Below are 25,736 nucleotides of genomic sequence, written 5' to 3' on the forward strand. Positions count from 1 at the left end.
GGAGGCCCTGAACAAAGGGCAAAGAGGATGAACCTGCTAGAACCAAGAAGCTTCCTTTGGGAAGGTTTGGGATATAGCTGAGTCAGAGAGAGTGGAGTAGTGGTGGTAGTCATGGAGACCGTGAGGCTGCTCAGTGGGGCTGGGGTAACGTGGCCAAAGAGTGGACTGTGTTGGGAGAGAGGGTGGCAGTATACACAATCCTGCAGGTCGCTGAGATGTCTAAGGTGACAGTATGGGGGACTTTCTCTTCCACAGGTGTCTCCACTCTTTGGAACTATTTATGACGCTGTCATCCTGTTGGCCCATGCTCTGAACCACTCTGAGACTCATGGAGAAGGGCTCTCAGGAGCTTGCTTAGGGGACCACGTAAGAGCTCTTGATGTGGCTGGTTTTAGCCAGAGAATCCGGATGGATGGGAAAGGAAGGAGGCTAGCCCAATATGTCATCCTGGACACAGATGGTGAAGGAAGCCAGCTGGTTCCCACCCACATTCTGGAAACAAGCACATGGCAGGTGCAGCCCCTAGGAAAGGCTATTCACTTTCCAGGAGGGAGCCCTCCAGCCCGTGATACCAGCTGCTGGTTTGACCTCAACACACTCTGCGTAAGAGGTAATTCTCTGTCCACGCAGGAATCTAGCCATCCATCCATCCATCCATCATCCATCTATCCATCCATCTATCCATCCATCTATCCATCCATCCATCCATCATCCATCCATCATCCATTCATCCATCCATCCATCATCCATCCATCCATCCATCATCCATCCATCCATCCATCCATCCATCCATCCATCCATCCATCCATCCACACACCTATCTTTCCTTCCACCCATCTGCCCACTCATCCCTCTTTACATCCATTCATCTACCCACCCACATACCAATCCATCTATCCATCCATCTTATCACCTGCCTACCCACTCTCCGCGGGCATAGTCCCGCAAAGGGAGCAAGAGCAGATATGAAGAAGGGCTCTGGTCTTTCATGGGGAATCCTGACCACTAGCTGAGATGCACTAGGAGAGACAGGCAAGGCCTCCCTTGGATGATCAGGGCTAGTGGTGCTCCCAGCTCACAGATCTCCTAAGTGCATCACGGCCGTGTGGGTAGGGTAGGCCATTACCCTCCATAGACAGCATTAAAGAACTGAAGTTTGAAAAGCCTTGGTGACTTGCCCAGAGTCACATAGAAAGGCAGTGACTGAGCTCATGTGGCCCCAAGCTTCTGACTCCAAGTACAGGGTTCATTTCCCTTAAGACTACTGGGCATGTGGGGCAAGAAGCCCACACCGTTCTGATTTCTGTCACTCATCCATCCTGGCTGTCATCCTTTATGACACATGTGACTGTGACCATAAGGAAGCTCACATATGTATACAAGCACATTCCCTAATGCACACGTCACCACTATGGTGGCAGTGACAGGTTTGACCAGACCTGTGTATGTCCCTGTCCTGCCTCAAACTTTCGGTGCCTCCTTTTGTCCCAGGCTCAGCCAGCAATTCTTGCATCTCCCCAAACACATGCCCTGCCCCCCCAAAAAGAATCAGGCTTCCCTTAACAGGAACACTTGTACTCCTGACCCTGGTGCCACCTCAACTTGCCTGACCACATCTGCTCTGTAATAAGTGTGTGTTCCATACCACAGGCAAGCACTGGAGCACTGAGCCACACCCCCTGCCTCCTGGGTCCTTACACACCAGCTCCTCCCTAGAGCATCATTCATACCAGTGTGCCCAACCAGGCAGCACCATCAACCTCCCAGACTAACCGAGAATACAAAAAACCCTCCTGGGGAGGGGTGGGGGCGGGGCTGAAGCCCTCACCTGCTCTTCTGTCCTTTTCTTCTACAAAGAGTGACTCCTGCCCCCTGCCCCACCTGAGAACAGAACAAAGACACTGTGCCAGGCCAGGCCCTCCAGGTGACATAGCCTGTGACAGACAGGGATGGCTAGAGACCGGCATGGGGAGGGGCAGCAGTTTGAGAAGGGGAAGCGATTTGAGAAGGCGGCAGCAGGTCTGTGAGGTCAACGCTTGATCGACCCCTGTCTTTCCCTGCACAGGTGTGCAGCCCCCGGGTAGCCTTCTGACTCTGACACTGGCCTGTGTTCTGGCCCTGGTTGGTGGAGTCCTTGCTTACCTCATCAGGTGAGGCTGACCGGCCTGGCTCAGGCTCTCTGAGTCCCTGTCCCACAGGGTGTCCCTTGGCAACCTACAGGGGCTTTCCCCACCTCCATCAACTTCCATACCTCAGGGACTACTGGCCTTTCCCTCTCTTAGCTGTTACTTAAGAAGACCCAGGAGTCTTGGCTGCCTCCTGAGAGGGCTGTTTGAGATGTGAGGGAGAAGCCTGTGACACTGGATAAGACTCTGCCTCTGAGCTTCAGGCTCCTGTCTGTACAGTGAGAGAGGGGCAAGCCAGATCTATCCCAGAGATTCCTCCCTTCTGCAAACACTTCTCCCGTTTCCATTCAGAGGCTCCTGAGCCTCGGCCATATCTAGCTATGTCTACTCTCACATCTAACAAGGCCTCAAGGAAAACTGGTCTACACACCAGTAGGCCCATCAGGCCCTGAGAAGTTGCAGACTGAGCCCAAGGCCAGTGGACCCTGTACAGACCTTACTCAGCCCCCACCAGCCCCGAGGCTGGCACTGGAAGAGATGCGGAAAGACTAGGACGTGGGTGCTGAGTCAGAGGCGGTGCCTGACTGGGGTCTTACTTTCTCTCACCTCCAGGTTAGGCCTTCAGCAGCTGCAGCTGTTACAGGGCCCCCATCGAATCCTGCTGGCAGCTCAGGAGCTCACCTTCCTCCGGCGGACCCCCAGCCGGCGGGTGGGTGGGTAGACTGGGCTGGGTCGGCAGGTAGGAGGATGGGCAGGCTGGGTCTAGCCTCTGACCACACCCCCCTCATACCTGTCCCAGAGGCTGCATGCGGACAGTGGCAGTGAGTCAAGGAGTGTGGTGGACGGTGGGAGCCCAAGGTCGGTGACCCAGGGGTCAGCAAGGAGCCTACCAGCCTTCACGGAGTACACCAACGTAGCCTTGTACCAGGTGAGGGCGGTTGCCTCTCCATACCAGGCCTGAGAGGCTGTGTCCAAGTTTGGAAGAAGTCAATCTAAGACACAGTCTTAGGTCTCTGGAGGCCCCTTCTGTTGGGACTTTCCTGGTTGCCCTGGCACATGTACAACAGCCCCAGAAATAGGACACAAGATGCCTTGCTCCCATCAGCATGGTTCCACATGCTGATCAGCCTCAGACCACTTGGCTTTTGCCTTGGCCCAGGTCGGTCACCCACCTGCTCAAGCAGGGACACTCCCCAGTCCCTAAAGCTTTGAAGGCAGTACTCAGCCACAGACCCCTCCAGGTAGAAGCTGAGCCCCAGCTGACGAGGAGCCTACAGGGTGAAAGGTCAGACAAGCAAGGTTATGTTGCTGAGAACACAGCCATTTTTCCGGCACCATTAGTCTCAAGTGCAACTACTTACTAGTACACGGCTCTCTGCCTGTGGCTGCCACGGTGACTGAACATGGCTAATTGTTTCCATAGGAAGCAGTGTGTGGCTCTTGGTGCTTATTTTTCCACCTTTTCCCCTGGGCAACCCCCACCTTTTCCTTTTCCTACCAAAAGGAGGTTTTAATGACGCACAAAACACAATAGCCAGCAGGCTGCAGGCTGCAGGCTGCAGGTGAGGCTGGACAGAGGCAATCCATTAGGGACCAGCTGAGGGCCGGGACCACAGTGAGAACTGTAGGCACCTCATCCTCTACCGCCCTTCTCTCACGTCTCTCTTCTGGAGCTCAGAGTCACAGCTTGCACACCACAGGTATCTGAATTATTCGTGGTAAAGCCGGACTCCAGTTAGGACCCTGTTTCCTAGTTGTAACTCCTTAGCCCTCATCTGCTGGTTGCCCCCGCTTTGCAGACTCAGAAGCTGATGCTCACCCTAGAAGTCACCTACCCAAGTCACAGGGCTCCAGGGAAGCCAAGTGAAGAGTGGGCCTCAGGTCCACCAGCCAAAGCTTGGCCCTGGCCCTCCCTGAAAAAAGTCTACAAAGGTCTGCCTACTGCTCCCATTGGCCAGGCTAGGCCCTGCTCAGAACACAGACGAGGGCACACGTGTGGGGTAGGCACTGAGGCCAAGAGGTGGTGGCATTGTTCCACGACCACCCAGCTAGTGAGCTAGAACAAGACAACGCTTTCTCTTGCTTAAACAGGGAGACTGGGTGTGGCTCAAGAAGTTCGAAGCAGGCATGGCCCCTGAGCTGCGGCCAAGTAGCCTCAACCTCCTGAGAAAGGTAGGACTGCAGAGGGAGGGACGCAGGGGGCCAGTGGGCATGTGCTCAGGACACCCTCACTGGTCTGGAGTGGTCCCTACTCCCTGGGTATGCTTCTGGCCTAAGAGAGAGAGATAAATTGCTTTCCACACGATCACTATTAGTGCCAGCATCTCATCAGCTGCGTGGTCACCATCACACACCAGCATCCCTCAAACCTGTCAGCATCCTAGCATAAGCCTCACCCTAGCTATCTGGGTTCCTCTCCCAGCAATGGAACCTGGGTACCACCAAGGGTCCTCAGCCTGTGCCTGCCTTCCTGTGTCCATCCCTGTCATATTCCAGGCAGAGTTCTGGGCTTTGGAGAAAGGGTTCTTGAGGGAGGGAGCTTCAGTCACCACCACTGACAACACAAGCACCTTCCCCCTACCTCCACCCCAAGATAATCACCACCAGAGAGGCACATGGGAGGGAGGGCAGAGTCCCGGAAGACTTCAGGTGGTGTCCTTCCTCCATGAGGCACCTGGCTTCCTTGTAAGGTAGAGACAATACTAACCCTACCTGACCTAGGGGAGCTGTGAGGAGGGCGGGGAATATATAGAACAGCCTAGAACTGGCCCTAGCAAGAGACATTTGAGAAATGGGGAATTGCATTGAATTTCGACTTTTGTGGGTTTTTTGTTTGTTTGTTTGTTTGTTTGTTTTTGTTTCCCAGCATCAGCTCTCTGAAATGAAGTTCAGAGAGGTTAAGTGGCAGGAGGCATTTCCCATGTGGCCAGTGTGAGCAGCTTCTCTAAGAAAGAAATGGCTTATGTGGGGGTCAACCAGGTTTGAGAGTTGCTGGGGGTTATCCACCAAGCTTCTTGGAGCCTGTGTTGTGCTGTCCTGGCTACCTGCCGGTGTACTGTAGTGCACACTAAGAAGCAGTAGGTAAAACAATGATGCCTCCACATCTTACATTGTGTAAGAAGTTCGGTTAGGACTCAGCTGCAATGGGTCGGGGTCGGCCTATGGGGCTCAGCTGCCAGAACTTGGCAAGCTGTGGCCTGTAGGCCAAATCCAACCCAACTACTTGCCTTTACAAATAAAGTTAGGACATGGCCACACTCTCTCCTTAGTGTCTGTCTGTAGCTGCTTTCCTGCCCACAGTGACAGAAGTGAGTATTTGTGACAGGGGTGTGTAAACCCTGAAATACTTACTATCGGGACTGTTTTTTAGAAACCTTTGTGGTTTCTCGGTCTAGAGGGACTATGGAGCTCCACTCACAGGCAGGGCAGCTGAGGACTAAGCTCTGTGGCATCTGAATTCTCCTTTCTTATACTCTCAAGGCATCTGCCGGGCTCCCTGAACTCAGGAAAGGACTCTTTACTTGGGGTGCTGCAAGAGATAGGACCGTCTCCTAGGACCTGAACTCCAAAACGTGCACGACCCTTCCCGATGTGTTCCGTAGCCACAGAGCACACTCGGGGAGGGACAGAAGCCACCTCTCCATGGCACGAGTGTCAAAGGCTTCGGCGGGGGTGGGGGGGCATTCTTGGGTGTCCCAGAGGAGGGAGAGTGTGCAGGCGGGCGGCCCTCCCCATTTAGCTGAGTCCTGAGCCATCTTTGTGAAGGAGGCCTTGCCGGACACCAGTTCACCGTGTCCTGCTTGGGCCCAGACCCAAGGAGAGCAGGGAGGCTGCTCTCCTTCACTGCGGGCAGGAACCCTCTTGTTCTCCTTCCTCCTGCACCCCTGTGGGCTGCTGGGCAGAGGATGAAAAGGTTCCCAGATCAGTGGCATCAGTCAGGTTGAGAAACAGACCTAGATCTGACTCTGTGGAAGTACAGACAGCTCCTCCACTCATCCATCCATCATTCGTTCATTCATTCATCCATCCATCCATCCATTCATTCATCCATTCATTCATTCATTCTTCCAACCATCTACCCATCAGTGTGTCTATCCAATCATCTACCTACCTGTTAACTCATCTAGTCCCATTCGTCTAGCCATCAATCCATCCACGCACCTATCGACCATCCTCCACCCATCTACCCACCCACTGCCCATTTATCTACCCACCCACTTATCCCCTAGACCGTCTGCCCACCCACCCAGCCACCCCGCCACCCAGCCACCCCTCCACCCCATGCAGCCACCTCATTAGTCATCTATCCCAGGGCCTTGATGAAGGGCCGCCAGGTGACTAAGATGCTTTTTGCCCCTGCAGATGCGGGAGATGAGGCACGAGAATGTTACTGCCTTCCTGGGCCTCTTTGCGGGGCCCGGGGTTAGCGCAATGGTGCTGGAGCACTGTGCCCGTGGCAGCCTGGAAGACCTGCTACAGAATGAGGCCCTGAGGCTTGACTGGCCCTTCAAGGCCTCCCTACTGTTGGATCTGATCCGAGTGAGAGCCTCCTTGGGAACTAAGAGTCGAGGAGGGCGGGGTGGATGGGAGGTGCTGGGATCTCCCCGAACTTTGAAATCTATCTAACAAGGCAAAAGCAGAGGTGAGGCCAGAAGGCCTCTGGGTCCTGTGGACACTCCATAGTGGCCCTTCTCACTCTTTACTAACCCCGTATGTCCCCTCCCAGGGTGTGAGGTATCTGCACCACCAGCATTTCCCCCACGGGCGCATCAAGTCCAGGAACTGCGTGGTGGACAGCCGCTTTGTGCTCAAGATCACTGACTATGGCTATGCAGAGCTCCTGGAGTCTCATTGCTCTCCCAGACCCCAGCCAGCCCCAGAAGGTCAGCTGGGGGGGGGCGCGGGGGCCACCAGGAGTGTGCTTGTGACGCAAAGGGAGGGAGAGCTCTCCAGTGCCCCACACTTTCCGTGCTGGGACCTGGAATTGGTGACTTTTCTGTCCCACAAGACCCTGAAGCCTTTAATCTGGGAATCCAGGAGGACAAATGCACTTAGGTCCTCTCAGGTGCAGGGTGTGACAGCAGTGTGACCCTTTCCTGTGATTGCAGAGCTTCTGTGGACGGCTCCTGAGCTGCTGCGGGGCCCCGGGAAGGCCACCTTCAAAGGTGACGTTTTCAGCCTGGGCATTGTCCTGCAGGAGGTGCTGACCCAAAGCCCACCCTACTGCTCCTGGGGACTCTCAGCAGAAGGTACGTGTCCCTCCCCTTCCTGGCCCCCCTGGCTGCTGTCTTGGATAGCTAGGAAGTTCTGTGTCCTTCAGGAAAGTTGGACACACAAGCCTAAAGCCTAACCCTGAGAACTGGGTCTCCTTGCCTGAAGGCGGGAGACAACTGTAGCAACTCTCTCCCAAAGGCGGTTGGGCAGCTGAGGACATTGCGCGAACAGTGGCACCTTCCTTCCTTTCCCGAGGCCACACACATCTGCAGGCGCTCCTTTCTGGGTTACATGTCCCCTCTTAGTCCAGAACCTGCTATACAGATCTCAGTTCTGCCCTATTTACTTGCACATATCTCACACCTACTTTGAGTCTCAATTTTCTCACCTTTAAAATGGAGTGCCAATAAAACTGTGTTGGACCGCAAGCTCTGTGGTTGATGTGGCCAGGCAGCATAGTGTTTGAAGCTCGGCTACCTGCCCAGATGGCACACTATCTGGAGCCTCTCTGTCACCCACCCTCCAGGTACTAGCTACCCATCTTTCCCCCTTTGCCACCTGGCTTGTGGGTGCTTTTTTTCCTCTTGCCACCCCAACCCCAGGGCCAGACTTCAGAAAGGTCCTCGCACTCTGTGGTCTCTGTCAGGGCTTCCTGGACCACAGGATGCTCCTGCGGTTGTCCTTTCTCCCCCCTCCCCACCAGCGTCCTTATATCTGCCCAGTCTCAGAGACCCATCCCTACAGCTCTTCAGGGCACCTTAGCCAGAGACACAGCTGAGTTCTTGATGGATGGTCTGACTTTGCCCTTCCTCCACCGAAGTCCTGCCCAATGAACACTGCTCATTTCAGGCCTGGGTTTAGGCGATCGGGGAGGGGCAGCAAGATATCAGGCTTAGGAAGCCATTTGGTCTCCCATGCCTCCCATCTGCCTGCAGTGGAGGCTGGGTGTGGCCGCACACGCCTTTAATCCCAGCACTCAGGAGGCAGAGGCAGGCAGATCACTGTAAGTTCAAGGCCAGCCTGGTCTACCATGAGAGTCCAGGATAGCCAGAGCTGTTACACAGAGAAAGCCTCTCTTGAAAAGAAAAACAAACAAACAAACAACAACAACAAAAAATTTTGCCTACTGTGAAAGAGAAAAACCATCCAGATGGGCCATGCAAGCCTTGTTTCCAGGTAAGGCCCTCAGGTATGTCATCAGCCTTTGGATGCAGGGATCAGAGACCTTCAGATAGAGCTCAGTCCATGTCTGCTGCTCCCTGGCACGTGTTTTCTCCAGCCTTGGAAAGTGCAAGATCCAGAGTTTAACTTGATCCAGAGTTTAGCTTTGGGCCAAAAACCAGCTCTATACCAATTTGCCTCACACTTTTGAGTAAATTCTTGTTAGGTGTAAACCTCAATTTCCTTATCAGTAAACTGAGGACCAGGGTGCCTGCCTCAGGAAGTCACTCTGTGTGCATCTTTTCACTCTAGGTCAAGTGCCTGAAACATGGTAGTTGCTCAATAAAGTCTGCCTGGGTGGTTTGGGGACAGGGTAATGTGTATCCCACATTCTTTCCTGCATGCAGCATTTAGAGGCAGGCCTGTGTGTGTAGGTCTCTGTGTGGGCACCAAGGCTCTCTCTGTGTGCTCCATCTGGTCCCCCCAGGAGGTGGCTGATGAGCCCCTTTCAGGAAAGAGTTAAGTGATGCTCAAAGCCGGGCACGATGGCTCAAGGATGGACCTAGGGTTTGGATGGTGGTCTCCTCATCCAGGCATGGCATTCTTAGGGACCAGAAGCCAGCACTGTTGAGAACAGAGACATGTTGAGTGTGAACAGTGGACCTGGCACAGCAAGAGAAGCTGGAGACCAGCCCAGGGCCATTGCTTTCAACATGCTCGCATTCTTTTTAAACCTCAAAAATGCTAAGACCCGGGTCTGGGAGGATGGCTCAGTCAGTAAAGCTCTTGTGCAATCATAGAGACCTGAGTGTGGGTCTCCAGCATCCATATAAAAAGCGGGGAGCCCTGGGGTTGCTGTCTAGATAGCGCAGCCAGATTGTCAAGCTCCGGGTTTAGTAAGAGATCCTGTTTTTAAAAATAAGATGGAGAATAATTACAGGAGACACGCAGCTTCAACCCCTGGCTTCCACAGACATGCCATCCACGCACACGCATCCCCTCAATCCCCCACTCACCCCCACACAGCCTCTACCCTGAATACCAAGGCTCCCCCTCCCCCCATCTTCAGCTTTTACTATCTGCTGACTGCAGCAACACCGACGACAGACACGCTTCTCAGAAACCCGAGATGCTTTGAAACGGATTAACATTTCATTCAGCACGGCGCGATAGGTATGCTTTTAAAACACAGCTGCGTGTGTGTGCGTGGCTGGTATCACTTCCATCTGGATGCCCTTCTTTGTAAGCACACGGCCTCTGGGTCCCTGTGGTTTGAGACCCCTGGAGCCTGATGCCTGAGGTTGGGACCCTCTAGACAGGCTGAGTGGAAATCAAGCCCACTTTCATGTCTGCTCGTTACTGCCTTCTATAAGTGCCCCTCCCTTCACCCTTTGGAGCCTCAGCTTTTCCTTTCTGTAATGTTGGGCATTAATAACCAGTGTGTGATAACACAGACTTGTAACTTCAGCATTTGGGAAGCAGAGTCAGGAGGATAGCCAATTTGAGTATAGCCCGAGCTACATTGAATTCCAGACAAGCCATAGTATGACCAGGTGTGGTGGCACGTGCCTGTCGAAGTGGAGTCAACACTTGGAACACATGAGGATCAGAAATTTAAGATCATTTTTGTCTATATAATAAGTTCGAGGCCAGTGTGGGGGAGACTCTGTCTCAAACAAAACACACAGACAAACAAAAATATCTACCAAAAAACAAAACAAAACAAAACCAAAAAACCAGTCATAAAGAGCCAGTGATCCCTCACTATTCCCAACAAGGTGGCCAACCTAGCGTGGAGAGAAGGGGGCTGTGGAGGAAGATGCTTCTCCTTGAAGGCTCCATGAGGTGGGGTCCCAGGCCTCCTTGCAGGTTCCCCTGTTGTGCCCCAACCTGTATAGAGCACACATAGATGGCAGAAGTCCTGCGTAGATCTGTGGACTCAGAGCCTGAGGGTGGAGCCCAGCCTCTCTCCTTCCCAGTTTTGATGAACTCTTGGCTCTGCCAGAGGCAGGTGTCTGGAGTGGACTGTGGAACTGAGGCACAGAGTGGTAGGGCCAGAGAGCTACAACACTGGTCTCTCTGGCCTTGATATAGTGAGGCATGGTCCTCACACTGTGGAGCAGGGATACCTTGGGGGTGTTGACGGCTGTGTCTGCCTTACTCTTGTGAGGAGTGGTGTGGTCTCTAGATGTTTAGGCTGATAGGAAGAGCTGTGTGGCCAGGTTTCAATACAAGGACAGAACAACAGCCTCGGGGAGCGCCTGCCGGTGCTACCTCCCACAACTCCTCCCTCAGCAGCCTTCACGAGAACGCCCTTGCTGATCCCATTTCACAGGTGAAGATACTGAGGCCGGGGGATTCACTGTCTTTTCCACCACCACATAGAGAATCGTAGCAGATTCAGAATTGAAACCCAGCTCTCCTGGCCCAAGTCTGAGACCCTTTCTCTGGTCAAGGCCTGAGGGAGGCCCAAGAGAATAGAAAGATGATGGCACTGACCAGCCATGCAGGAGACATGGATGAAAGGGCCTGAGCATCCCTAGGGCCCAATTCCCCCTTCCCTTCCCTACCTCAAAACCCCTCCCATAATCCCTCAGGGCACCTTGACTCAAGGTACCCATGGGGTTTGTTGCAGAGATCATCCGGATGGTGGCATCTCCCCCTCCTCTGTGCCGGCCACTGGTGTCCCCTGACCAGGGTCCCCGAGAGTGCATCCAGCTAATGCAGCAGTGCTGGGAGGAAGCGCCAGACGACAGGCCGAGCATGGACCAGATCTACACACAGGTCAGTGCTCCTCAGAGGAGCAGGTGCTTATAAGCAGTCCTATCCACAGGCCTCACTGGGCCACACGGCCCTCACGCATTTCCAGGGCCTAGAAACACCAGGTAGTCAGGAGACACAGGCCAGCAGCAGCACTCTGAGGAGGATAGTCTTAGAATGTAATGCTTGCCGGTGCTATCCCGAGTGCCCAGCCATTTTTCAGGCACTCGATCCTTAAGGTCACCCTCTGAGGCGCCAGGGTCTTGGCTCTATAGAAGATAAACAGGCAGAGGCAAGTACCCAAGGGACCTGACTTGGTGGGCTGTCTGTTTGTCTGTCTGATCCTCACCTGGGATCAGGCCTTCTAGAACTGGAGCAGAAGCTCTCTCTTAGTGACTAAGGAGACAGGCCTGGTTCCCAAGACAGTGAGGAGATTAGATGGACCCTGGGGTCCCCTGCAGCCTGTCTTGGGACCTCAGTGGGAGGGCTGAGGCAAGCCTGCACGAGTCCTCAGGGCTCTGTGGCCTGACTGGGCAGGACAGCGCTCCTCCAGGACCAGCCCGTTAAACCTAGGGCCACATCTCTGCTTCCTATGCTGGTCTCATAGTCCCCAGCCACAGCGCCAAGTTGCCAAGGTGAAGTTCAGCAAGTCAGAGGGGCAGGGAAGGAAGGGAAAAGGCATCATGGCAGGCAGAGACAACCTGCAGGGCTCCTTGGGACATACACACACACACACACATGCATGCACACACACATGCACACACTCATGTATGCACACATGTTCATACACACAGGCACACACACATGCATACACTCATGTATGCACATATGTGCACACACACTCACCCATACACACATGTGCACATGCACAGGCACACACATGCTCACACTTGCGCACACACACACACACATGCATTCGGTAGCATCACGGGGGGGCACCTCCTCACACACGGGGATCTGGACTTCAGAGTTAACAAGCTCCAAGGCTCACAATGATGGGGGGGCAGGAGGGTAGATGAGGTAGAAGGAGCAAAAGGCTTACATCTTCTGTGGAGGTCAGAGGGCATCCTATAGGAAACCAGGGCATGAGGCACAGGCTCTGAGGAAAGGTGACTGTGAGAAAGGGCCCTGCCTGAAGCTCACTGCAAAGAAGCCTGGGTGAGCACACACTGTGCTTGGCAGGACAAAGGTGGGATTGCATCACACAGCAGGGAGGGCGGGGCCAGAGGCCGGAAATAACTACGACTCTTACCCACTGTCTTGGGTAGCTAAACTCTCCCTTTCTTTTAGCCTCTTAGAGGTTGGCTTGGGAAAAGATGTCATTTGTGGCCCAGTGTTCTGATATGAAGACCCAATACAGGCTTCTCTCTGCTGGCCACTGGCAGCAGTTGTATTTCTTCAGGACAATGGGTTTAATCCTCTGTCGTCTCAGACAATTAGTGGATTTGTAATCTGTGTTTCTGTTTGGTTTTGTTGCTAAGAAGCTTGTATCTAAACAGTGATCACTTTCTACCTGCACACTTCACTCCTGGGTTTTTTCTTTCTTTCTTTCTTTCTTTTTTTTTTAATTAAATATTTAGACTCCTTTGGTCTTAATGCCCTCAGATATTTAGAGAAGTAGAAGTGAAATGGAGTTTTATATACTCTATTTACCTATTTGTCCGTCAGTCTGTCTGTCCATCTGTCTGTCCATCCATTCATCACTCATCCATCCAACCGCTCACCACGCCCCCATTCATCATTCTCCCATCCACAATGGCTCTATCCACTCACAAGGTTACTGTGAGACCTGGGTAACCTCGCTGTGTGTTTGTTAATGCTAACGCTTGCCTGGACACACGCTCCTCTGCTCAGCTGCTGGTCTTACTTGCCCACTCCACACAGAGGTTCCCCCACATCCATCCGGTCTCCAGATGACTCACACATCTGTCTCCACCTCATTCCATCTCCCCAGGCAGAGGCTCCGCCTGGCTCACTCCGGAGCCACGTGCAGGAGGCGCTGACTCTGATGAGTGACGCTGAGGTGCTGTTCTCTCTTCAGTTCAAAAGCATCAACCAAGGCAGGAAGACAAGCGTGGCTGACTCCATGCTGAGGATGCTGGAGAAGTATTCCCAAAGCCTGGAGGGTCTGGTCCAGGAGCGGACAGAGGAGCTGGAACTGGAGAGGCGGAAGACAGAAAGGCTGCTCTCACAGATGCTGCCTCCGTGAGTGGCCTGCGGATGCCTGTGTCCCTCTAGTCCACTTTCCTCTGGAGCTCCAGAACTCAGGAGGTGCTCCGAGAGCCAGTAATTTACTCTTACTCACTGAGTGTGCACACATGTGTGTAAGGGCACAGGGTCTTTGTGCTTAAAATAGTCACTAGGAGCACCTCGGATGTTAGGCACACAGAATTGTTCCTTCAAGGGAAGGAACCCAAAACCCGGTTTCCACCCGAAAGCCTGGAGCACACAGGCTTCCTAGCCTGGTGAGCTTTGTGCTTCCACGGTGGCCAGAGCTGGCACCTGACCCTCCCCCAGGCCCTTCTCCTAAATTTGTTCTTCTCAGGCACTCTCTAGAGCCCATCTTTCTGGAAGGGGCCACATGTCCTTCTCCAAGAGTCTCAACTTAGTCAGGTCTGGTCTGTATTTAGCTTACTTTGTTCCTCAAAGAGACTAGGGTCTGCTTTGCTGTGCCCGAGATTGAGTTCACAAGAATAGTTTTCCACCAGGGTGTGCTGGGATTAAATGAGCCTAAAGCTAACAGCTCGGGGTCAGACTCCTGAAATGTGAACCAACAGTGGCTACTGAGTGGCATTGCCTTCTTGCCTTCAGTGGCTCTCCCACTGCTGCCTAAAACGGAGACTCCTACAACTGTTGCCCAAAGTGGGGCTATTTTTCATCTCTTGTGCTTAAAACTTTCCCCTGATATCGGGGCCTTTGGCTGTTGGCTGTTGAAAGTAGAAACAAAGAATGCAAAACATTCTTTATTATCAGGATGTTAAGGAATGTGGAAAACACAGGCTTTCAAGTCAAATAGAAGAATATCCCAGCACTCAGGAGGCAGAGGCAGGAGGATCGCTGTGAGTTCGAGGCCAGCCTGGTCTACAAAGGAAGTCCAGGCAAACCAAGGCTACACAGAGAAACTCTGTCTGGAAAAACCAAAAAGAAAAAGAAAAAAAAAAGTGATGGAATCAGAGGAGGAGGCCCCATTATTTTCATAATAACATTTATGCCTCTGAGATCATATAATGTTCAAAATTTACTCTTCACTTTTTTATGAATTACAAAAATAGTGGAATTCCAAGGACTAACTGAAGGACATATATATGTCCTCATTGTTATTGTTCCTGTGCTAGAAGTTGGGCCTGTTTTAATTTGTCCCCATGCAAGGGCCACTGGTCAACCCATACTGCATCCCTTTCTCCCTTGATTCTGAGGTTGCAGTTGGTCCCTGGGAGTCAAATTTGGATCAGTATTCCTTAGCCCAATGTTTGCCCTTTTGCATCATGGGTAAAGGGGAGGGACCTGGGGCCTGGGCGGAGCTGATACATGGGTGGGGCCAGAGGCAGCCTCAAGGGTAGCTCCCTAGCAACACTGCCACAACCTCCATAACGGTGGGAGCTGCCCATTGGCTCAGCAAGCCTCGCTCCCTGCTGAAAATGTGCCTGGAGGATCTCCTCTTTATTATGGTCCCTCTTAAAGAGAGTCCATCATTACTGCAATCCAGATTGTAAAATAATTGACAGTGATTTTATTATTCTTTTTATGAGCTCTTTTTACGTTAGCTGCTATGCGTTTCCAATTGTTGACATCAGTGGGTCCTTGTTAGGAAACCAAAGATTGAATTTTACAGTCATTTGTACAAAGTCACAGAGCTTTTGCTCTGAATATTTTGTTCCTCTGAGTTCTTTTTGTCGTTGCTGCTGTTGTTTGTTTTTGTATTGCTTTGTTTTGTTTTGGAGACAGAGTTTCTCTGTGTAGCCTTGGCTGCCCTGGAACTCTCCCTGTAGACCAGGCTGGCCTCCAACTGGTAAGAGATCCACCTGCTTCTGCCTCCCAAATGTTAGGATTAAAGGCGTGCACCACCGCTGGCCAACTCTCCCCTGGATTTTAACAGACACCTCAATAAGTGCATAAAATGCATGGCTTCAGACAACCCCTCAGAAGAACCCAACCCCTACACACACACACACACACACACACACACACACACACACACACACTTCTATTTAAAGAAAAAAATCTTTCCTTCTCTGAGGGTCAAACCCTCCTTGTTGGACATCAGTTGAGAGAGTTTGTGTGACCTTTGCAGGCAGCAGTGAGAGAGCCACTGGAGGCAAGAAGGCAGTCTGGTGCAGCACCACTCAGCAGCCAGTGTTGGCTCACATTTCAGGAGTCTGACCCCGAGCTGTTAGCTTTAGGCTCATTTAATCCCAGCACACCCTGGTGGAAAACTATTCTTGTGAACTCAATCTCGGGCACAGCAAAGCAGACCCTAGTCTCTTTGAGGAACAAAGTAAGCTAAATACAGACCAGACCTGACTAAGTTGAGACTCTTGGAGAAGGACATGTGGCCCCTTCCAGAAAGATGGGCTCTAGAGAGTGCCTGAGAAGAACAAATTTAGGAGGAGGGCCTGGGGAGAGGGTCAGGTGCCAGCTCTGGCCACCGTGGAAGCACAAAGCTCACCAGGCTAGGAAGCCTGTGTGCTCCAGGCTTTCGGGTGGAAACCGGGTTTTGCATTCCTTCCCTTGAAGGAGCAACCTTGTGTGCTTAACATTCCAGGCCCTTCTGTGCTCCCCCACACACATGTATGAGTGCTTGAGTGCACATGTGTGTGCATGTGTGTGAGGACAGAGGTCAACCCTAAGTGTCATTTCTTAGAATACTTTTTGTGTTTGTTTTTTGACATAGTCTCTCTTCGTGGCCCGCAATCTGCCTGGACTGACTGGCAACCCCAGGAATCTTCCAGTCTTTACCTCCTCTGTGCTGGTTTTCTAAATACACACATCATCCTCAGCTACTTCTTTTGTTTGTTTGTTTGTTTGTTTGGGTTTTGTTTTTGTTTGTTTGGTTGGTTTTCGAGACAGGATTTCTCTGTGTAGTCTTGGCTGTCCTAGATTTGCTTTGTAGACCAGGCTGGCCTCGAACTCACAGAGATCCACCCGAGTGCTGGGATTAAAGGCGTGTGCCACCACACCCAGCCCCACCCTCGGCTTCTAATGTGAGTTCTGGGACTCAAACTCAGGCCCTTGTGCTTACGCAGCCCCTTCACTGACGGAACCATGCCCGCAGCCTCACTTCCTCTCATTTATCTCACATGTTTTTCTAGCCTTTCCCGTATATTGGGCGCTGAGCTGTGCCTTTCAGTATTGACCTCCTTACTGCCCCCCACCCTGGGAGCTGGAAGCAGCCACGGTGCGCCCAGCTCACTTCTAAGGAAGTCAGGACAGGTCTGTCCTGTGGGGCTGACACACCAGCCAACTGGGGACTTCCTCCCTACCACACCCCCAGACTTCAAGCCGTAAAGACAGGGTCCTCACCCTCTCATTCCTTCAGGTCTGTTGCCCACGCTCTAAAGACGGGAACAAGTGTGGAGCCCGAGTACTTCGAGCAGGTCACCATCTATTTCAGCGACATCGTGGGCTTCACCACCATCTCCGCCTTGAGTGAGCCCATTGAGGTGGTGGGCTTCCTCAATGACCTCTACACGATGTTTGATGCTGTTCTAGACAGCCATGATGTGTATAAGGTGAGAGCAACAGGACTCCTTTCCCACCATCCCAACGCCATCCCATCCCATCCCACCCCCACCCCACCCCAACTGCATCCCAACCCAACCCCACCCCAATCCCCACCCCCTCACCCCCCACCCCAACCCCATCCCACTCTCACCCCACCCCTAACCCCACCCCTCCGCTGCAGCTGGCACCAGAAAATTGTTTTCATCTGCTTACTTGTGAACTTGTATCAATTAGCTATTGCTGTGTACTGAAAATCTCCAAGTCCAGTAGCATACAAAGAAACCATTTGTTACAAGCCTCCTAAAGAGCTAGAAGATACTCCTGGGTGCACACACTTTTCCCACCAGCTGTGTGGGGTTGGGGGAGATTAGGGGGCTTGGGGCGGGGGGGGGGGGGGGGAACGCAGCTTGCTGATATCAGTTTGGTCTGCTGCATCTCGGGAACCTTGACTGAAGGGATTTTGCTCTGACTCAAAGCCTCTCTGAGATGGTTCACACTCATGGCTGGGTTCTGAGAAAGGGGAAGAGGCATGCTGGCCTCTTGAGCTCTAGCCTGGGGTCTGCACACTGCTTTTCCCGACAAATTCTGTTAGCCAAGGAAAACAGTGACAAGGAGAGAGGGCTGAGGGAGTGAGGAGCTGGTGTGAGGAGAGCAGGGAGGGCTCCCTGGAGGAGGAGGCTTCTTCCCAGCACTGTCCAGATTATGCAAGGACACTTCAGCAGGTACCGAGGGTTGACAGGGCTGTGAGTAGGGAATTCCAAATGGGTCACTGCGGCAGGTCACACAACATGGGCCAGCAGCAGATAAGAATCAGAAGTCTTGGTGGAGGCATCAAGACCTTCTGAGACCTGTTTCTGGTGTGCCTTTGGATCTTGGGTTCGGTTCTAGCCTGGCCAAACGTGTTCCTTTGCCCAAATGTTACCCCTCTCTGCCCTGTTTCCTTATCCGTGGCTCAGACAATGCCCATCCTGGCTGTTCACAGGGGACATAGAAGTGTGTCAGCTGTGGCTGGGAGGGCAAATGGCTTACTGCTTCTTCTGTAGCTCAACTGTGCTATAGAGACTCTCCTGCAGCCCTGCCTCCCACACCCCAACCCCCCACACCCCTGCATCCCACACCTCTGCCTCCTGCACCCCTGCCCTTTATGTTTGTCTAGGAACTGGTACCCCAGGGCTGCTCAAGAGGTAACAGAGAAAGTGGGGAAGGGAGCTCAAGTGTCACCCTACTCAAACGCTGTTGGCTTTTGACCCCATGTGTTTTCCAGCAACTTCTTCAGGTCACAGCCCTTAGGGGATGAAGACAAGGGCAACTGCTGGAAAGAGTCAGGGGATAGAGCAGGCAAGCAGACTGCTGCTTGCATTATTTTGTAGTGTCCCAGCTCTTATGGAGCACCTACTGTATACAGGATACTGTTAAGGGTTTTGTGTGCATGAGGATTTACGAGGAAAGTGCGGGCACCCCCAACTTACAGGGGAGACGGCAGAGGTGAGGTGGCTTATGGGGACCTGAGGTTTGGACTTACCATGGGGTCTGCAGCCTCTTTTAGGAAGTTCACCCTCGTCATGACAGACTCTCTTGGGATAAAGTGTCAGGTCACAGTATCTCACGAGCCCTCTGGAATTGGCCTACCCTTCTCTGAGTGTGTTCGCTGTTGCTCCTTCTCTGTAGACTTCCATATTTCTCCGAGGGTTCGAGTCTCACACCACCTGGCCTTCCCACACACTCCTTCCTCTTCCTGGCTCACCCCTCTTTCCTCTCTCCCTGCTCCCCTGCTGCCATCTTTTCAATCTCCCATTCACTCCCTTCCCTCCCAGACATGGTTAGTTGCTCTCCTTAGCACTCTCAAAACTCTTCTTGACAAAACTTGCTCATTCGGTCCCGAGGCCCAGAGAGGAAGGAAGTCGGCCTGGGGCCACAGTGACAGCAGCAAAGCCATCAGGAGCACTGAGTGTCCACAGGCTGTCACGGGCACTCTCCCCAGCAGACACTACAAATGCCTTTGCCACCGACACTGGAGTCCTCAATCTCTTCTGCTCCTCTTGGGGACTCCATGGCTCCAAGTACTGTCTGGCAGGCCAGCGGCCCACACCCTGACCTCCCGTGGGTCCCATAGGTGTCTCCCTGAAACCCCAATGCTTTGATCTGCCCTGAGTCACCCCTGGCCTGTCTCTCCTGTCTCTCCTAATCTCTTCTCACACACGTGGCTCTGAATCACACCTCGGATCTGCTCTGAACTCTGGCCAAGAGGCCTGCATCTTCCCGGCAGAAGGAAATGAAATCAAACAAGGCCGACACGCCCCCTCCAGATGTGGGGAACAGCAGGCCCAGGCCCTGTGATGTGTGATGCATCTCTCATCACTCCCTACCATCTGACTCAGTGTCCGTCCTCCGCTCCCCGGCCTCCATCAACAGCAGGATCTACTTACTGCTTTGAATCCTTTCTGGCCTGAAAAGCAACCATACAACCATTTCCTGCGTGTGTGGGGGTAGGGGTGAGGGGAAGGGAGGGAGTGTGTGGTAGGTGTAGGGGAGGGGTGGGGGTGGAAGGACCACACCAGCACCGGCATCTCTGAGTAAGCACTTTTCTGGTACCCATGCATAGCATGGAATTGAGTGCTGGGGCTCAAGGCTTGAACAAGGCATGGGACAGGAGAGCAGGGACAGGGGACAAGTGTGGCTCGCCAGCTTGGCCTGCAGTGCGTGGTGTGAGGCCATGTAATCCATCAAACAGCCCTAAGCTTCCCTTGGGCCTGAGGCTCCCGTGAGTGAAGCGCGGGGCTGAACTTCCGGTGGCTCAGGACTGCTCTGTAAATGAGAAGACAAGTTGCTATCTTTCACGCAGCCACCAGCATAATGCTAGCCGTGGCTGACTGCAGCTCGGCTCCACTCCCAGGCCTCCACGGAAAACACGGAAGTACCCACGCTGAGGGAGAACTTGCCTTAAAGGTCTTCGCGGCATGCTTTCTTTAGCACTATGAGTGCCTTTAGCCAGGACGATTTGGCCCTTGAGACATATGAAGCTCAGAGAAGGGCAAGATTCCCTCACCGAGGTTGCACAGCAGCAAGTCCGTGGCACAGTTAGACTCCACAAGCATGCTCAGCAGAACGCAGCCCTCCGTCTCCCTTCCCCTCTGCGGTAACCTCCCCTCTGTCTGAAGGAAGCGCATCCGTTACAAGCAACCATAGCCTCACTTGCAGGTAGCCGCGCAACACCAGACACCTCTGGGCACCCCACCTCTGTGAAGGCCAGCGTGTGGTTGACCCTGAGCTCTGAAGTGCTGGGCTGTGGGAGGGCCATCCTGTGAGAGCCAGGATACGTGGCTGACATGGGGTGTATGTGGCATGGTGGTGTCCGAGAAACAAGCAACTCCGAAGGGAGCGATGGAGGGGGCATCACGCCGATCTCGGGTTCTGAGGCTGGGGTCCTGCTCTGTGGGGCAGTGCTACAGCTGGCTCTGTCAACCCATTAAACACGCAGCTCAGAGACAGGGAGCTGTGGCCACAAGACAGAGCTGGAGTGGAACCTGATGGTTCCAGAACCTTCTTTCCTTCTCCTCCTTTTTAAGTGTACACATGTGTGTATGTGTGTGAGTGTGTGTGTGTGTGTGTGTGTGTGTGTGTGTGTGTCAAGAGAGAAAGTGAGCATGCATGTGTTTGTACGTGGAGAACAGAGGACACCTTGTGGAATCAGTTCTCTCCTCCCACTGTGAGGGTTCTGGGAGTCACACTCAGGTCATCCCCACTCAGCTGTTTACTCATGGAACCATGCCACCACCACCGCCACCCCTACCTGCGCCAATCTCCCCTTGAGACAAGGTCTTACTATATAGCCCATGGAAGATTCCTGGCCCCAAACTTGCAGCAATTCTCCTGCCTCAGCTTCGTGAGTGCAAGGATTACAGACTGCTACAGGTTGCCCGAGACTCCACTTTCTTTCCAGTATCCTTGGAAGCCAGCAGAGTCAGGACACCAGACTGTCCCTGATAGATGTCGTCTTCAGATGAAGTCCTGGGTGGCTGCATGGCTTTGTGCACACTGCTTTCTGGGTCTGTTCTCAGAGACAAGACCAGAACTGTCACGTGCCCTATAGACAAGAGGCCACCTGATGTTCACAGCACTGACCAGTGCTGAGTGCCTGAGCCTGAAAGTCTAGCAGAGGCTGTGGAGTGTGTTAGATCTGGGCTGGGCGTGTGGTGAGGACTCCTGACTGGTGGCATGTAGGTTTGGGTGTGGGATAGGCTATCCCAACATGAGGTTCTTGTTTGCAGGTAGAGACCATCGGGGATGCCTACATGGTGGCCTCTGGGCTCCCTCGGCGGAATGGCAGTCGGCATGCTGCTGAGATCGCCAACATGGCCCTGGACATCCTCAGCTATGCAGGCGACTTCCGGATGAGGCACGCACCCGACGTGCCCATCCGTGTCAGGGCTGGCCTGCACTCAGGTAGGCAGAAGGGCAGGGGCCTATGACCAAGGCAAGACCAGCCTCCCAGAATTCCCAGGGGCCACTGGTGGTGGGTCAGCCCGGGTGCTGCCTCTGGATTTCCAGCATCCCTACTCCATCAGAAAAGCTTTGTTTCTGGTCACCTTGGTTACCAAAGAGTCTGGGCACTGGCATTCACAAACTTTACTTGGTTTGAGGTTTTCTGCTCTTGGCATCTGGTCAAGGACGGCTGATTCTACATGGAAAAGTCTGTAGCCTGAAGAAAGAGGCAGAAACTTCTTGTAGTGGGGGCACTTAAATGTCTGCTGACCTGGGTGTGGAAGAGACCTCAGAGCAGGGTCTCTGTGCCTCTCCTATCTCCCTGCTGTGGCTCTCCTCACTGACCCCTGCAGCCTCCCTCTTTGGTTCCCACCAGCCTCTCATCCACACTCAGCTATAGTCTCCCAGGCCTTTAAGCCTGCCATCTCCGGCCCATCTGTCTTCCCTTCAAGACATAGGTCAACAGTCACGTCTCCAGGTTGCTTTCCTCATCCCAGTACTGGCTACTGTTTCCATCTCCCACATGGCCAGGGCCCCAGCCTGGAGCCCAGCACATGCGCTGTCTCCCTCAGCTCCTCTCCCTCCTCGGGCTCCAGAGAGCATGACCCTCAGCTCAGGGCACAAAGAGAGTGGTGTGGTGGCACGGGGAGGTGGATGCTGGGACTTCTCTCGGGGCCTCCTGGACTTCCCCAGGCACATTTGGATTTCAGGGCCCTGCGTGGCAGGTGTGGTGGGCCTCACCATGCCTCGGTACTGCCTCTTTGGGGACACCGTCAACACTGCCTCCAGGATGGAGTCCACGGGCCTTCGTGAGTGTCTCAGACCTCTATCTTGCCACACCCTGGGGAGGAGTCTTTCACAACAAAGCCAGACCACCACCAGCTGCAGGAAACAGTACTCAGTCCTCATGTCCCCACCTGGTGGCAGCGTGCCAGCATAGGTGACAGCACAGGGGACAGAAGGGAAGGATATGTGGTCTCTAACTTTCCGTGGAGTTGTTTTTTTTTTTTTTTAATGATCTCATAGGAGAACTAGCAGAAAAGACAGTGACACAAGAGGCAGAAAACCTGGGTCCTCCCCCCTAGCTCCGTAGTGGACTTGCTCAGTGTCCTTCCGCGGGCTCTGCCTGGAAGGCCTTGGTGTCCTCCCTTTACAGTAAGGCGACCCCTTCCAGTTTGAGATTTTACTTGGCTGCGTGCCAACCGCTGTTATGCTAGGTCAGCTCCAAGACCACCAGGTAGACATTGCTAACCTTTGAGGCCCTTACTTACGGAGGGGCTACTCTGGTGGCTTGAAGAAAGCATCCCAAAACTACCACTTCTTAGGGCCTCTGCCTCTGGGTGGGGTTGGTGCAGTCCCTCATGCACTCAGTGCACACACTGTGTCACTGGATGTGGTGGCCCTACAGGCAAACATTGCATTCCTGGGACCTCTGCTCCTAACACTTCATCTATGTAATTTGCTTCTTGGAGCTCTTTTAGTGACTATGTGAGGGAATGAGAGGGTTAGGAGAAAAAAAAATCGTACATATGATTGTGTGCTGTAACTGATTGGGGCTCTTAGTGAAGGAGGTGGCCACCAGGTAGTGGCTTGGTTTCTGCCTTTCTTCTCAGCATACCGAATCCATGCCAGCCGAAGCACCGTCCAGGCCCTGCTCAGCCTTGATGAAGGCTACAAAATTGATGTCAGAGGTCAGACCGAACTGAAGGTGAGAACTGCCCTGGGGACTGGATTCTGGGCAGCAGTGGATGGTCTCAGCTGGCCAGTTTGTGTGAGCCTCAATTTAGAATCAAGAAAAACTTCTTCCTGGGAGCCATTTGGCTCTTTTCTAGAGTCAGGGGCAGGTCAGAGAAATGTGGCCACTGGTAATCTACCTGTGTGGCTTCCTGGTACCAGCATACGGAACACATATAACCTTCCAGAGCAGTTGTGAAAAAAAAAATTATCCTCATGTTACATAGCTGAGGAAATCCAATTAGAAAAGCAAAGGCTAGCTCCTGACCCCACCTGATGACGGCTCTGCTTATGCCTTCTCTATAATACTCTTGGGCTTCTGTGCATCCCTCAAAACCCAGTTCAGACATCACCTCTCACCAAAGCCTACCCTGACCCAAGAACATCCTCACTTTCTACAAATAATGGCTGTCACAACTTCCCTCTACGCCCATGAGTGGCTTTCCACAGCCACAGTGTAATTCTGGGCTGAACTTGACTGCAAGTTCCTTCGAGGCAGAGAAAAACTTTGAGGCCTGACTGCAGCCGCTACCACCACCTTCTTCTTCTTCTTCTTCTTCTTCTTCTTCTTCTCCTTCTTCTCCTTCTTCTTCTTCTTCCTCTTCCTCTTCCTCTTCCTCTTCCTCCTCTTCTTCTTCATTGCCTCTTCCCCTCTCTTCTTTCTCTTCCTCCTCCTCCTCTTCCTCCTCCTCCTCTTCCTCCTCCTTCTCTTCTTCTTCTCCTTCTCCTTTTCCTTCTCCTTCTTCTTCTATGCAATGCTTGATGAAGGCAGCAACTTCTCCTACCTCACCTGTCCCATCCTCTCCCCCAAGTTCCTCTGCTAGAGGCAGGCCTGACTAGGAGGCCAGGGCTGCCTAGTTTAAAGGCCTCCAGGGCTGGGACTGGATCTCACTCTCCGCACTCTTCATGACTCACCTCACAACACTGTGGGATGACGCCACAGCAGGAGCTGCAGGAGGCACCCACTGAGGGCATGGTCCTCAGGCTCTCTCGGTCTGGTGTCTGCCCATGGCACCCTGAGCTTGACAGGGGTGAGACAGACCGGGGTGGGTGTGGATGGGATGAGCCCAGGGCAGGAGTGTTTGACTTGGGGACATGAACATAGCATGCTATGTCCTGAGAAACAGAGAACTGGGTCAACAGAGGAACTCCAAGGGGTGAACTAGCACAGGACCTCAGTGTCCTACAGCCCGCTCCCACTCAATCCCAGGAGAGGCTGTAGAGTCTTCCAGGAAAGGCTGGAAGGGATTCTACATGGTGCATGCCTCAGGTGTTAGCATTCCAAGCCTGCCTTCTTCTCTTTAACTGGTAAGTATTATATTATCCAATCCTCGCTATAGCTTTAAGAGATAACAGAGAGATTAAGTAGTTGGCCAAGGTGGAATAGGCAATAGAGCAGAGCCAGGCTTCTTGCCTGGGGGTGTTCCTCAGGGGCCAGGCCTCTCGCCTCTTCTTCTTTTGTTTCAGGGGAAGGGCTCAGAGGAGACCTACTGGCTGACAGGGAAGGTGGGATTCTGCAGACCCCTCCCTACACCTCTGTCTATCAAGCCTGGGTGAGTGAGAAGGGGTCCCCCAAAGCTGAACACTTCTCCATCAGAGATGAGCCCTTACTTTAGATTTCCTGACTGCTAGAAAAACCTGGGAAATCCTTAATTTACCTGGTGCTAAGTACTGTCTGTGCATGGCTGAATGGCAGCATCCCCCAGGATGCTCAGTTGGCCTGCACGAGAGTTTCCTGTATCAACACAAAGGCTATATAAAAGGGCTGTCTGCAGGGACACCACGCAAGGGGCATGCCACGCACACCCAGCACCAAGGGTCTCTTTATTCTGAGATGCCCAGGGGTGTCCTTGTCATCTTCCACAGATGTGAGACTCTTACATTAAAGAGAAAACAAAAGGCAGCATGAGAAAGATTCTTTAGAGTTTGGGCATCTAACAGCATGTTCTCCGCCCTCCATCCTTGGGGCTCCATGTCCTTCTTTGAGTGCCATGTGGAGCAGTAACAGGTCCCTCCAACAGGTTGTCCCCTGCTCCCCTGCCCCGGTGAGCAGCCTCCACAGGCAAAGGCAGCAGGCGCAGGTGTTATCAAAAGACAGAGGGTCCTGGGACCATGATGGTCAAGGGGCTTAGTCTACCAGGGGAAGTTGGGCTTGCAATGCGTCAGCCCCCTCCCAGATGACTCAGCATCAGGGCAAAATTTCCCCTTCACCAGAGCACCTAACACAGTGGTTCTCAACCTGTGGGTCACGACCCCTTTAGGGGTCACATATCAGATATCCTATGTACACTATGATTCATAACAGCAGCGATATTACAGTTATAAAATAGCAATGAAATAATTGTATGGCTAGGGGTCACCACAACATGAGGGTCACAGGGTTAGGAAGGCTGAGAGCCGCTGTTCTAACTGGTTGTTCTGAGTACTGGCTCTGCAGCTTCCTGCAGCTGGACACCTGCCCTTGGGCACCTGGGCTGCCTCCTAAAGCGCACCTCCTCAAGTCTCCCTACCTCAGGGCCTTTGTTCTTGCTCTTGCTA

At 53.1% G+C, this 25,736-nt stretch overlaps 1 protein-coding gene across 1 annotated transcript in view; it reads left to right on the forward strand.

Annotated features, from left to right (window-relative positions):
• Positions 1–25,736, forward strand: part of LOC311578330 (guanylate cyclase D) — a gene marked incomplete at its 5' end in the record, with an annotated part of 37,990 nt that overhangs the window by 9,769 nt on the left and 2,485 nt on the right. The window contains 15 exons of the mRNA XM_084748195.1: positions 256–610; positions 2,066–2,150; positions 2,739–2,835; positions 2,926–3,054; positions 4,218–4,298; positions 6,489–6,665; positions 6,853–7,009; positions 7,235–7,375; positions 11,137–11,285; positions 13,303–13,466; positions 16,798–16,990; positions 21,251–21,425; positions 22,175–22,273; positions 23,078–23,172; positions 24,666–24,751. Coding sequence (XP_084604321.1) covers positions 256–610; positions 2,066–2,150; positions 2,739–2,835; positions 2,926–3,054; positions 4,218–4,298; positions 6,489–6,665; positions 6,853–7,009; positions 7,235–7,375; positions 11,137–11,285; positions 13,303–13,466; positions 16,798–16,990; positions 21,251–21,425; positions 22,175–22,273; positions 23,078–23,172; positions 24,666–24,751 — 2,183 coding nt within the window. The remainder of the gene's footprint in view (positions 1–255; positions 611–2,065; positions 2,151–2,738; positions 2,836–2,925; positions 3,055–4,217; positions 4,299–6,488; positions 6,666–6,852; positions 7,010–7,234; positions 7,376–11,136; positions 11,286–13,302; positions 13,467–16,797; positions 16,991–21,250; positions 21,426–22,174; positions 22,274–23,077; positions 23,173–24,665; positions 24,752–25,736) is intronic.

Source organism: Acomys minous, assembly GCF_964271855.1.
Source record: "Acomys minous genome assembly, chromosome: 2".
Taxonomy (NCBI): Eukaryota; Metazoa; Chordata; class Mammalia; order Rodentia; family Muridae; genus Acomys; species Acomys minous.